The 13,160-nt window shown below is 40.9% G+C and overlaps 2 protein-coding genes across 2 annotated transcripts; both read left to right on the top strand.

The window, feature by feature from the left end:
- The first annotated feature begins 2,149 nt into the window (after positions 1-2,149).
- On the top strand, positions 2,150-5,323 carry LOC129105289 (MKRN2 opposite strand protein-like). Its single transcript, XM_054616224.1, has 4 exons — positions 2,150-2,360; positions 2,559-2,608; positions 3,200-3,368; positions 4,056-5,323. The coding sequence occupies exons 1-4, from the start codon at positions 2,158-2,160 to the stop codon at positions 4,297-4,299; spliced, it is 666 nt and encodes a 221-aa protein (XP_054472199.1). The 5' UTR covers positions 2,150-2,157; the 3' UTR covers positions 4,300-5,323.
- Positions 5,324-5,895: 572 nt separating this feature from the next.
- Positions 5,896-12,018, top strand: tsen2 (TSEN2 tRNA splicing endonuclease subunit). Its single transcript, XM_054616220.1, has 12 exons — positions 5,896-6,160; positions 8,774-8,840; positions 8,937-8,976; positions 9,071-9,298; positions 9,594-9,771; positions 9,890-9,964; positions 10,230-10,280; positions 10,482-10,626; positions 10,863-10,899; positions 11,194-11,305; positions 11,379-11,468; positions 11,606-12,018. Exons 1-12 carry the CDS (start codon positions 5,990-5,992, stop codon positions 11,663-11,665), a joined length of 1,254 nt encoding a protein of 417 aa, XP_054472195.1. The 5' UTR covers positions 5,896-5,989; the 3' UTR covers positions 11,666-12,018.
- Positions 12,019-13,160: the final 1,142 nt, after the last annotated feature.

Here is a 13,160-nt window from a genome sequence, read left to right as displayed (position 1 = left end):
TTTGAGGAACTAGGAAACCAGCAGTGGAGGATCTAAGTGTTCGTGGAGGAACATATGATAAGAACTTAACCTCGACCTCACACAAACAATATCCCTCATGCTTTCTACCTGATTTGTCCTCCATAACTTCTTGAATCTTTTATTTCCTAGCTGCTTAAGCATGACTGAGCCTTCTCCTGGACCTGATCCTCATGACTTCACTCTCTTCCTTTCTCTTTGGAAAGCTTGCCCCACTTCATGACTCCACTCGGGTTCCTTACAACGGTTTCTGCCTGCTGCACATCTCATCTCCACATTTACCACAAAACATGAACGAGTTGTGTCCAAATTACCAACAACATGTAACTAAATAAGTGGGTGAAATTTCTTTTCACAGACAATTGTCACAAAGTGCTCAACAGGAGCAATTTTTACATAGAAGAAAACATATAACACAGGGTGACCATACAGGGGTCACTCATTTTTAGAGATCAGGGTTTAAAACACGAAACGAATTTAAGGAAAAAGGCCCAATAGACAGTAAAATACACAATAAATACATACTTGTAGTGCAGACCGGGTGCATAGAGCTTACCCAAAACATGTGTCAAACATTCATCCATCAATGATTAATCCACTTCATTTAAGAGCTACTTTACTGTCATTGCCAAGTTTGTCATTAATCCAACTCAATGTTTGTTCGACAGAAATTCCTGATTTTTCCTTTTTAAAATCAATTTCATTGCTGCCAAGTGGATTTTTCTTTAGTTCAACGATGAGACGCCTATGTCTATAATGCATTATAAACATACTTAAGAAACGCTATAACCTGTTTATATGACTGTATATTCATAGTTATAAGCACTTTTAAATATCCATAATGCTTTAACAATTATCATAACACATAATCTTTGTATAATGTGTTATAATCACTGCTGTTGTGCATTATAAAGTGGATATAAGTTACTCTAAGTGGTTATTGTTGCTTTAAGTAAAATAAAAAATAAAATTAAAAAAAATATTTTACAACTTTTGGTGTGTAAGACTGAATTATGTTTTTTTCCACTTTGCTTAAGTCTGCTGTCTTTAGGGTTAGGGTTAGGGGTTATGTTTATGTTTTCACGACGCTAAACACACACACACACACACACACACACACACACACACACACACACACACACACACACACACACACACTGTGAATGTGAGATGGAAAACCTGTTGACCTACATTCAGTCTGTTGAACCAATCAGACAGATCTCAGGGCCTTTAAAGTTGAATTGGGTCTTTTATTTTGCAGGTAACTTCGTACAGTTTCAAGTCAGAAGTTCAACAAGTTGCTGTAACCGATTATAAATTTGTGTTTACACTTAACCACTGAGACAAATATAATGCCGCTTTATATTTATTTATTTCTCTTTGACACCGACACCGCCCTGCAGGTCAACACCATGGTTTCCATGACGACACTGCCAGCACAGTCTGAAGGTCACCTGTTCAGACTGAAGCAGGTACAGGTGAGCCGGGTCACGTGGCTGTCCGTCTGACAGCACCTGCAACCTGATAGGCCGAGGCCGGGCAGTGACTTCATCTGATAGGCTGTAACCTAGCAACCAGGTGTGAGAACGAAGGTGGGGAGAAGAAGAAACAGACGAGTGACAGACAAAAGGAACAGAGAAGAAGAAAATAGGTGAAGAAAGGAGGAACAGAAGATCTGAGGAGTAAAAGAAAGGCCTGGAGGAGTAACAGAAGGACTGGAGGAGTAGTTAGAAGATCTGAGGAGTAAAAGGAGGACTGGTGGAGTAAAAAGAGAAGGAGAAGGCGAGGAGTTAAATACAGACTGAAGAAGTTAAAGAAGGACTAGAGGAGTACAAAGAAGAGTTGAGGAGTTAAAGAAGGACTGAAAGAGTAAAAATAGGAGGTGAGGTGATATAGACTGATTGAAGGAGTTAAAGGATGACTGGAGGAGTAAAATTAAGAGGGGAGGAGTAAAGGAAAGACTGGAGGAGTTGAAAACAGACTGGAGGAGTAAAAAGAAGAGTTGACGACTAAAAGAAGGACCGGAAGAGTTAAAGGAAGAGTTGAGAAATAAAATAAAGACTGGAGGAGTAAACAGTGGAGGGGAGGAGTTAAAAGAAGGAGCTGAGGAGTAACAAAAGGAGGAGAGGATTTGAAGAGATGGATCTCAATGTGATCCGACTGAGTCACTGTCAGAAGGAGATCTTCTGTTTCTCGGTGCCGGAGGAGTGTCCAAGCTGTGGGGAGGAGCTGAGGGGGAGCAGACTGCAGGAGGCACCTGTCAGCCTCCCCTCCCCCCTCAGCAACGGACACAAGACCTCCTGCTGTCTGCTGGTCGCACCTGCACACGACAACCACAACAGGTAAGTACACACAGGTACACACACAACAGGTAGATACACACAGGTATATCCTGTGTGTATATAGGTAGATACGCAACCACACACACACACACACACACACACACACACACACACACACACACACACACACACACACACACATTTAAATACCAGTTGAGACGAGTATAACCAGTGTGTTATGTGCTGTGTTTTCCTCAGAGAGTTTGATGGGACATCAGATCTGCATACTGGTATCTCCAACACTTCAGGTAGGTTTCAGGGGTCAGAGGTCATGCTACAGTCATGTGACTCTACAGCTGTCAGTGAAATGTCATGATGACGAGTTGTTGTCAGTGATGTCAGACAGGTGACGTAGATCAAAGTCTGTCAGGGTTCAGGACTGAGGGGAGACATCTGAACTGTCTCTGTCTCTATGTCTGTCTGTCTGTCTGTCTGTCCACCCGTCCACCTGTCTGTGTGTGTGCTTGTTTGTCTGTCTTTCTGTCTGTTTGTTCACTGGTCTGTCTGTGTGTCTGTACGTCTGTCCACCTGTTTTCTGTCTGTCTTTCCTCCTATCCGTATGTCTGTCCATCTCTCTGTCTGTCTGTCTGTTTATCTGTCTGTCTGTCTGTCTGTCTGTCTGTTAATCCTCTGCTTTGTTCCAGACTGAATTATCTCAACTACTGTTGGATCAATGATTACTGTGATCCTTCGTTCATGTTCCCCTGAGGATGACCTGTAATGACGTGTGTGTGTGTGTGTGTGTGTGTGTGTGTGTGTGTGTGTGTGTGTGTGTGTGTGTGTGTGTGTGTGTGTGTGTGTGTGTGTGTGTGTGTGTGTGTGTGTGTGTGTGTGTGTAGGAGTAGTGTATAACTACACCTGTGGAGGTGTTGGTAGAGATCAGAGCGGGTGGGAGCGCTGCGTCAGTGTCCCTCTGGTCCGACCCGACATGTTCCACCTGCTGGCTCAGTGGGACCAGTACCTGGACCGCTTCTCTGAGGGGTCCATGTGGGACCCCGCCTGGCACAGGTAGACCTCACACCTGTCTCTCTCTCTTTCTCTCTCTCTCTCTCTCTCTCTCTCTCTCTCTCTCTCTCTCCCATGTCCACCTGTCTGTCTCTCTCTCTCTCTCTCTCTCTCTCTTGTATCCACTGTTCACCTGTCTGTCTCTCACTCTAACCACTTTACTCTCTGTCTTCTGTTCATTAACAGTGTCTCTCCCCTGTCCAACTCTCTGTCTGTCCCTCGTTTTCCCTCTCGGTCTTGACTTTGTCCACCTATCTGACCATCTGTCTGTCTCTGTCTCTCTCTCTCTGGACCCTGTTCACTGTCTTGCTGTTCACCTGTCTGTCTTTCAGGTTTAATTGCCTTAAGGTCTTCACTCTCTGTCTTCGGTTTATTAACAGTGTTTCTCCCCTGTTCCCCTGTCTGTCTCTCTCACGGCCCTGTCCACCTGTCTGTTTATGTGTCTCTTTCTTTCTCCCCTGTCCACCTGTCTCTCTCTCTCTCTCCCCTTTCCACCTGTCTGTCTCTCAGGTTTGATGAAGAGCACCATAACTGCTTCACTTTCTGTCTTCAGTTCATTAACAGTGTCTCTCCCTTTTCTCCCTGTCTGTCTCTCTCTGTACCCTGTCCTTCTGCCTGTCTCTCTCCCTCTCTCATGACCCTGTCCACCTGTCTCTTTCTCTCTACCCTGTCCACCTGTCTGTCTCTCAGGTTCGATGAGGAGCACCATAACTGCTTCACTTTCTGTCTTCAGTTCATTAACAGTGTCCTGGCAGCAGAGGGGCGGAGCTCTCTGAGCAGAGAGACCTTCACTCACAGCTTCATCCTGCCGAGGATGAGGAGGGTCACCAAATACACCACGCTGTACCAGCACATACAGAAACATCGGTACTACATGGTGGACAGACAGGAGGACAGACAGGAAGACACATCGGATAAACCAGGCTTATTCTAGTCGGTTCTGTTTCTTGAAGGAAGTTTAAATGACTGGTGTCTCCACTGTGAGTCTTAGCTGCACTTGAGTATGAAACAGTGTTACAGTCAATATGTTGGACTGACACACAGTTCAATATAAAGTATAAAAATATATAATGTAATTAAGTAAACTGTTCATGTATAATTAATCACATTTTGACCTGCACTGCAGTTAAAATCTGATCTCATGTTTCTTTAATATCTTGACAGTATTTGATTCAACATGTGGCCTTTTTTTATAATATGTAAAGCAATTGTAGGTAATTAAACATTCTTTTTACTATATGGTATATATTTTATATCACTGCTATAATGGAGAACTTTGGTAAAATGTTCATTATTTTATTTTGGGTGACCTATCTAAGTTTAAATGTATATTGTAGCTAACATAAAAAGTTGTCATTACACGTACAGGACTCAAACAACAATAAGATCACAGCAGGGCTACAACATGATGACCTAAATACAACACATGAGTATGAACATGTGGATTTAAACAGCATCCTATGTGTGAGCTACATGTAAGAGTATAAATACATATGTGCATATGTTGTGTGGGTACATGTATGTTTCTCTTGTATTAACATGTTTAGGCTGTGAAAACAGATTGTCTTATTAATTAAAAGGGAAATAATGTAAATATATAATATAAATAACATAATCTCAAACTGTATTGATGTGCAGATATAAACAAATGTTTTGCTCTCATAAGAATACTTGGAAACCCTTCTAATAGATCAACAACTATTTAGTTGAGATGACTCATTTAACGTTTAAATTTCATTGAAAAACAAAAAAACATTCCCTGAGACTTCCTCATCGTCATTTTTCAAGCTGTACTCAGACAGGATGCAGTGTTATTACATGTTATTTGTCATCACCTGGGCTTCTTTCTCTCCTTTGCCCTGTTTACCAAAATGTCTTCACCTTACTGACCTCTGCATTCAGATAACTCTGGTTTTATTTGTTTATGTCTGTGCTGTTTCAACAGAAATACTGCAGCTCCCAACACATTTCTTCAGTCAGCTTTGACTCTGATATTATATTTTTAAATTACTAGAAACGCCTCTGCTTCAAGGAATAACAATACATTTAGAACTAATATTATGAAATAGAACATAAACAAGACTTCATTTTATTTTGAGATTTGTTTTTCTTCTGAAATGTCTTTTTGTACTGTATGTTAATCTTGTATTAACATGTTTAAGCTGTGAAAACTGATTGTCTTATTAATTAAAAGGGAAATCATGTAAATATATAATGCAAATATCTGTATTGATGTGCAAATATAAACAAAATGTTGCATACTTGGAAACCCTTCGAATAGATCAACAACTATTTAGTTGAAATACTTTAAAGACTTTATTTCTTTCTGAAATGAGTAATTTTAACTTAAGTGGGACTTTAAAGAATATAATCAGCAGGTTAATAAAGGATTATCTTATCTTATCTTATCTTATTTCATCTTATATTATCTTATCTTATCTTATTTTATCTTATTTTATCTTATCTTATCTTATCTTATCTTGTTTTATTTTATCTTAACTGGAGGAGGAACTATCGTTGGAGGCCCGCAGTTCCGACCGGACACATATTTCGTGACACCGCGGCGTCCCACAGCAAAACATGTCCGACTAGAGAGTTTGGAGAATGAATGGAGGTTTGGCAGCATGCAGGCGGAGTTTAAGGCCCCGCGGAGGCGCAGACGGGTCTATGAGGAGCTCCAGGCCCCGCTGCCGGTGAGCAGCAGGCCGGAGGACAGCACCGACTACCGGGCAGAGCTCCTCAACCAACACGTGGTGGTCTGTCATCAGGACCACATCCAGAAGATCTACAGCCAGGTCTGAGTTAGTCCTCTAGATCTACAGCCAGGTCTGAGTTAGTCCACTAGATCTATAACCAGGTCTGAGTTAGTCCACTAGATCTACAGCCAGGTCTGAGTTAGTCCTCTAGATCTATAACCAGGTCTGAGTTAGTCCTCTAGATCTACAGCCAGGTCTGAGTTAGTCCTCTAGATCTACAGCCAGGTCTGAGTTAGTCCTCTAGATCTATAACCAGGTCTGAGTTAGTCCTCTGAGATCCACTAGATCTATAACCAGGTCTGAGTTAGTCCTCTAGATCTATAACCAGGTCTGAGTTAGTCCTCTAGATCTATAACCAGGTCTGAGTTAGTCCTCTAGATCTATAACCAGGTCTGAGTTAGTCCACTAGATCTATAACCAGGTCTGAGTTAGTCCACTAGATCTATAACCAGGTCTGAGTTAGTCCTCTAGATCTATAACCAGGTCTGAGTTAGTCCTCTAGATCTATAACCAGGTCTGAGTTAGTCCACTAGATCTATAACCAGGTCTGAGTTAGTCCACTAGATCTATAACAGGTCTGAGTTAGTCCTCTAGATCTATAACCAGGTCTGAGTTAGTCCTCTAGATCTATAACCAGGTCTGAGTTAGTCCTCTAGATCTATAACCAGGTCTGAGTTAGTCCTCTAGATCTATAACCAGGTCTGAGTTAGTCCTCTAGATCTACAGCCAGGTCTGAGTTAGTCCTCTAGATCTACAACCAGGTCTGAGTTAGTCCTCTAGATCTATAGCCAGGTCTGAGTTAGTCCTCTAGATCTACAACCAGGTCTGAGTTAGTCCTCTAGATCTATAACCAGGTCTGAGTTAGTCCACTAGATCTACAACCAGGTCTGAGTTAGTCCACTAGATCTACAACCAGGTCTGAGTTAGTCCACTAGATCTACAACCAGGTCTGAGTTAGTCCACTAGATCTACAACCAGGTCTGAGTTAGTCCTCTAGATCTATAACCAGGTCTGAGTTAGTCCTCTAGATCTATAACCAGGTCTGAGTTAGTCCACTAGATCTACAACCAGGTCTGAGTTAGTCCACTACAACCAGTCCACTAGATCTACAACCAGGTCTGAGTTAGTCCACTAGATCTACAACCAGGTCTGAGTTAGTCCACTAGGTCTGAGTTAGTCCACTAGATCTATAACCAGGTCTGAGTTAGTCCACTAGATCTATAACCAGGTCTGAGTTAGTCCTCTAGATCTATAACCAGGTCTGAGTTAGTCCTCTAGATCTATAACCAGGTCTGAGTTAGTCGTCTGAGTTAGTCCTCTAGATCTATAACCAGGTCTGAGTTAGTCCACTAGATCTATAACCAGGTCTGAGTTAGTCCTCTAGATCTACAACCAGGTCTGAGTTAGTCCACTAGATCTACAGCCAGGTCTGAGTTAGTCCTCTAGATCTATAACCAGGTCTGAGTTAGTCCTCTAGATCTATAACCAGGTCTGAGTTAGTCCTCTAGATCTACAGCCAGGTCTGAGTTAGTCCACTAGATCTACAGCCAGGTCTGAGTTAGTCCACTAGATCTATAACCAGGTCAGAGTTAGTCCACATTATGTGAAACCAGGTCAGAGTTAGTCCACTAGATCTACAACCAGGTCTGAGTTAGTCCACTAGATCTATAACCAGGTCTGAGTTAGTCCACTTCATGTGAAACCAGGTCAGAGTTAGTCCACTAGATCTACAATCAGGTCAGAGTTAGTCCAGATCAGGTGAAACCAGGTCTGAGTTAGTCCACTTAATATAAAACCAGGTCTGAGTTAGTCCACATCAGGTGAAACCAGGTCTGAGTTAGTCCACTTAATATAAAACCAGGTCTGAGTTAGTCCACATCAGGTGAAACCAGGTCTGAGTTAGTCCACTTAATATAAAACCAGGTCTGAGTTAGTCCACATCAGGTGAAACTGGGTCTGAGTTAGTCCAGATCAGGTGAAACTAGGTCTGAGTTAGTCCAGATCAGGTGAAACCAGGTCTGAGTTAGTCCACTAGATCTACAACCAGGTCAGAGTTAGTCCACTAGATCTATAACCAGGTCTGAGTTAGTCCACTAGATCTACAACCAGGTCAGAGTTAGTCCACTAGATCTATAACCAGGTCTGAGTTAGTCCACTAGATCTACAGCCAGGTCTGAGTTAGTCCACTAGATCTATAACCAGGTCTGAGTTAGTCCACTAGATCTATAACCAGGTCAGAGTTAGTCCACTAGATCTACAACCAGGTCTGAGTTAGTCCGGGTTATGTAAAACCAGGTCTGAGTTAGTCCACATCATGTAAAACCAGGTCCGAGTTAGTCCATATTATGTAAAACCAGGTCTGAGTTAGTCCTCATTATGTTAAATCCAGTCTGAGTAAATCCAGGTAATGTAAAACCAGATATGAGTTGGACCATGTTATGTAAAACCAGGTTTAAATTAGGCCACATTATGTAAAACCAGGTCTGAGTTAATCCACATCATGTGATACGAGGTCTGAGTTATACAGTTAGTCCAAGTTATATAAAACCCGGTCTCCGTTAGTCCACATTATGTAAAACCAGGTTTGAGTTAATCCACATCACGTGAATCCAGGTCTGAGTTAGTCAACATTGCGGTCTTGTCTGGTTTCAGGGTTACTTTGGTAAAGGGGTCTTGTCCAGAGCCAGACCGGACTACAGCATCTCTGACCAATGGGAACGTGAGTTCACACCCACACCATGACCTCATCATCCGTCTGGTCCAATCAGTACTGTTCATTAAAGTTGCTCTCTGTTTTTTTTTTTTTTTTTTTCAGAACATGAAGGTTTGTCTCTACCTGTCATCTCACAATCCAGGTGAGTGACATCACATCCTGTCTGTTCATGTTATGACATCACATCCTGTCTGCTCTGTGTCTTAAAAAACAACAACTTTCCTCTTCTCCTGCAGGTATGAGGAGCTCCTCAGGTGGGCGGGTTCCGCTCTCTCTGCTCAGGGATTGGATGAAGATGCTGTCAATCAAACCCTGCTCAGCATCTCTCAGCCAGTAGAGATGGAGGATGTGAGGAGCGAGATGAGAGGCGGAGGGGAGCCTGGACCAAATGGGGGAGCCTGTCCCCACACAAAGAGGCCGTGGCCGGGGTCAGGGGTCGAGCCGGAGGCCAAGAAAAGCTGCAGGTAGAGTGGTTCTCTACGATCTCACCAAATGCTTTTTTACAATTCTGCGCTGTGTATTGGAATAAAAACAACTCAGAAACCATAACGTCACACCTTTATGATTAGTTGTGTGTTCTGCTAAATTCGGCATTTTTATCATCACAAAATATTTAAATTTTTCGGAGATAAATCTAATTGTTAAGTTTTCTTGCGATTCAAGACGACGTTCATGAGTCTTGACAATGAATTTCACTTCAAACTTAAATTCAGGTTTAAAGGTACCGCTCAGCTAAATTATTCGCCCTTGACATTTCAGGTTGGGCCCACAGAACCACGACCCTGATCCCAGCTCAGATCAGGACCCTGACCTAGACCCTGATCCCAGCTCAGACCAGGACTCGGACCTCAACTCTGACTCTGACTCTGATCCTGCTCCTGCTCCTGATCCTTTGGTTCCCGGTCCTGGTTTTGTCCTAGTGGTCTCTGACAGTGAGGTGCGTCTTCAGACTTTTATGTTTATTGTTATCTTGACTTTGACGTCTCACTCAGATGACAAATAGAGTGGTAGAGTGTGTAGTTGTGTATAATCAGTATGAGTTTGTGTGTCTGCAGGTGTGTGGGGCCGTCAGGGAGGTCCGGCGGACTCCGTTCTCTCTCACAGAGTACCTGCAACTCAGTCTGGAGGAGGTAACTCACCAACACTCCCACTAAACCATCAATTTGTTACACGTTTTGTTTCAGCTTGTTTCTGTCTATAAATACTACATTTCCCATGAGCCTCAGCTGTTGACAAAATCAGATAGTGAACCGATTTGTGTCTGAATGGTTTGAGGTTTGTAAAAGTTAATTCTGTAAACTATGCAGTAGTTGGACTGTCATCACACCTGAACCTGGACAGCAGGTAGGGGGCGTGGCCTCTTCACTGCTCTTAATCAGCTGTCTGTACCTACAGGCCTTCTTCCTGGTCTACAGTCTGGGCTGCCTGTCTGTCTACCAGAACCAGGTGACTATCCGTCTGCCTGTCTGTCCATCTGTCTCTCTGTCTCTCTGTCTGTTAAGTTAATTGTATTTTCTTGTTTGTTCATGTTTCTACATTTGAATTTACAAGTATTTAAATGACAAATAAACTGTCATGTTCAAAGAATCCCAAAAAATGTTCACTCATTTAATGACATCACCCATGTCCTCTTCTGTGATTGATCAGGAGCCCCTGTCAATCATCCAGCTGTGGAGAACATTCCGCTCCCTGCGGCCCGACTTTGTGAGCTCGTTTGCAGCCTATCAGCACTGTCGAAGCAGCGGGTGGGTCCCTAAAGAAGGGGGCGGGGCCAAGTACGGCGTGGACCTCAGTGAGAAACACACACACACACACACACACACACACACACACACACACACACACACTGATGCAGTTTCCCTGTAAAAGAAGGAGTTAGAAACCAGTATAAAACTGGGACCAGTTCCATGATCCTCCAGTGTCTGAGGTGACTAATGTCAATCATCTGAGCGCAGGAGGCGGAGCCTGAAGTGAATTTATACTTTCAGTTTGTCACAACTGACATGATTCTCTTTTCTGTGTTTTTAGTGTTGTATAGGAAAGGACCACCTTTCTACCACGCAAGGTAACACACACACACACACACACACACACACACACACACACACACACACACACACACACACACACACACACTCTATGAGGGATGTAAAGGAGGAAAAGACACATATACACTCCTGTGATTATCATTATTATTATAGTTCTTGCGTCTGCATATGATATGTAGGATAACTCAGACATGCAGACACACGACAGATAGAAAAAAGAAATTAAAAACTAAATTGAAACAAAAGTAATTGTAATTTGGAAATTATTAGATTTATCTAATCTACAAATTGTCCCTCTCCTCATCTTGTAGTTATTCGGTCGTAATTGAGCGGACTGATGATGCGTTCAGGGGCTCGGCATTGCGTCCGTTTTCGTGGCGTTCTCTGGCGGCTCTCAGCAGGATCACCTCCAACGTCTCCAAGGTAACGAGCCGTCAAACATCACATCAGGTGAGATTTGATTCACGTGTTTTATTTATTTGTGTTTGTTTTACAGGAGCTGATGTTGTGTTACGTCATCCATCCAGCCGACCTATCAGAAGCTGAGCTGGACTCACCTGTCTGTCTGAGCAGACTGAAGGTTCAGGTAGATTACAGGAAGCGGCAGCTATTCGATAAGTCAAATTATTGATACGTTGATTTACAGCAAAATAGTGGTGTCTCATCACTGTGTAGAGCTGCTGGTTAATAAACAGAGTGAAAAAAGGTGTTCTCTATCAACAGAAAGTGATCGTCAGCAGGTGGGTTTCCTCCAGGGAGCGAGCGGAGCAGGAAGACATCTGATCGGCTGACAGGAGAAACTGATTATGTCACCGTGTGACGTCCCAAAGAGACTGATGACATCAGCCAAAAGAAGATGAAATTATTTTTGGTCATTAAAGAGACAGAAACAGGAAGACAATATCAGAGATCGGGGTGTCCCTGAACGCAGCACGAGTCCTCACGAGGACTTAAAGACCAGCGGAGGTGTGTGGTGCTGCTTCATGCTCTGTTACTTGAACAATAAAAAAATGAAATAGAGCTGCACAACTGTGGCATCTCTAATGTGCATCTGTCTCTGAGGGGTTAATTTACTTCTTTATTTAATTTAAATTTCAACCTGCTCTACTGCAATGACGTGAAGATATTTGTGCTGCCCAAACAAATAAAGTAAAAGTAAATAAAACTCTGGTGATTATTATACAAACTGGTAATTTAATATAATTATCAACATTTTCATGTTCCAGTCTGATTGTTATGGAAGACCATTTCCACCACTGATGAAAAAATAAAGATCTGTAAGTCATTATAATGATAAGGTTTCTCAAAATGATCACTTACTGGATCATAATTATGACTTACTATCATTATTATGACTTAGCATCTCATAATTATCACTTAATTATGACTTACTATCATAATTATCATATACTATCTCATATTTGTGACTTAGCATCTCATTGTTATGACTTACTATCTCATAATTATGACTTAATATCTCATTATCATTTACTATCTCATAATCAAGACTAAGCATCTCATAATTATGACTTACGTTCTCATAACTACCACTTGCTATTGCATCATTTTGACTTACAATCTTATAATTATGATTTACTATCAATTAATTATGACCTAATATCTCATAATTATAATCTATCACAATCATTTACTGTCTCATAATTTTGATTTAGCATCTCATAGTTATGACTTACTATCAATTAATTATCATTTACTATCTCATAATCATCATTAATTATCTCATAATTATCATTAACTATCTCATAATTATCATTAACTATCATAATTATCATTAACTATCTCATAATCATCATTTACTATCTCATAATCATCATTTACTATCTCATAATCATAATTAACTATCTCATAATCATAATTAACTATCTCATAATCATCATTAACTATCTCATAATAATCATCATTACTATCTCATAATCATAATTAACTAACTCATAATCATCATTTACTATCTCATAATAATAATCATCATTAACTATAATAATCATCATTAACTATAATAATCATAATAACTATCTCATAATAATAATAATCATCATTAACTATAATAATCATCATTAACTATAATAATCATCATTAACTATCTCATAATAATAATTAACTATAATAATCATAATAACTATCTCATAATAATAATAATAACTATAATAATAATAATAATAAACTATAATAATCATGATTAACTATAATAATAATAATAATAATAATAATAATAATAATAATTAACTATAATAATCATTAACTATCTCGTATGGCAGAA

This window comes from Anoplopoma fimbria, chromosome 17, assembly GCF_027596085.1.
Source record: "Anoplopoma fimbria isolate UVic2021 breed Golden Eagle Sablefish chromosome 17, Afim_UVic_2022, whole genome shotgun sequence".
NCBI classification, from domain to species: Eukaryota; Metazoa; Chordata; class Actinopteri; order Perciformes; family Anoplopomatidae; genus Anoplopoma; species Anoplopoma fimbria.
Note: the sequence above shows the minus strand (reverse complement) of the source record. Positions and strands in the feature narration are given on the sequence as shown.

What these genes read in the sequence shown, in the direction of transcription:
- LOC129105289 (XM_054616224.1), top strand. Translation starts at nt 2,158, where the DNA reads ATGGATCTCAATGTGATCCGACTGAGTCACTGTCAGAAGGAGATCTTC. An exon ending in GCACACGACAACCACAACAG is followed by an intron (nt 2,361 to 2,558) that starts GTAAGTACACAC and finishes TGTTTTCCTCAG; the next exon opens with AGAGTTTGATGGGACATCAG. An exon ending in TGGGACCCCGCCTGGCACAG is followed by an intron (nt 3,369 to 4,055) that starts GTAGACCTCACA and finishes TCTGTCTCTCAG; the next exon opens with GTTCGATGAGGAGCACCATA.
- tsen2 (XM_054616220.1), top strand. Translation starts at nt 5,990, where the DNA reads ATGCAGGCGGAGTTTAAGGCCCCGCGGAGGCGCAGACGGGTCTATGAG. An exon ending in CAAGTACGGCGTGGACCTCA is followed by an intron (nt 10,627 to 10,862) that starts GTGAGAAACACA and finishes CTGTGTTTTTAG; the next exon opens with TGTTGTATAGGAAAGGACCA. An exon ending in CCACCTTTCTACCACGCAAG is followed by an intron (nt 10,900 to 11,193) that starts GTAACACACACA and finishes CTCATCTTGTAG; the next exon opens with TTATTCGGTCGTAATTGAGC.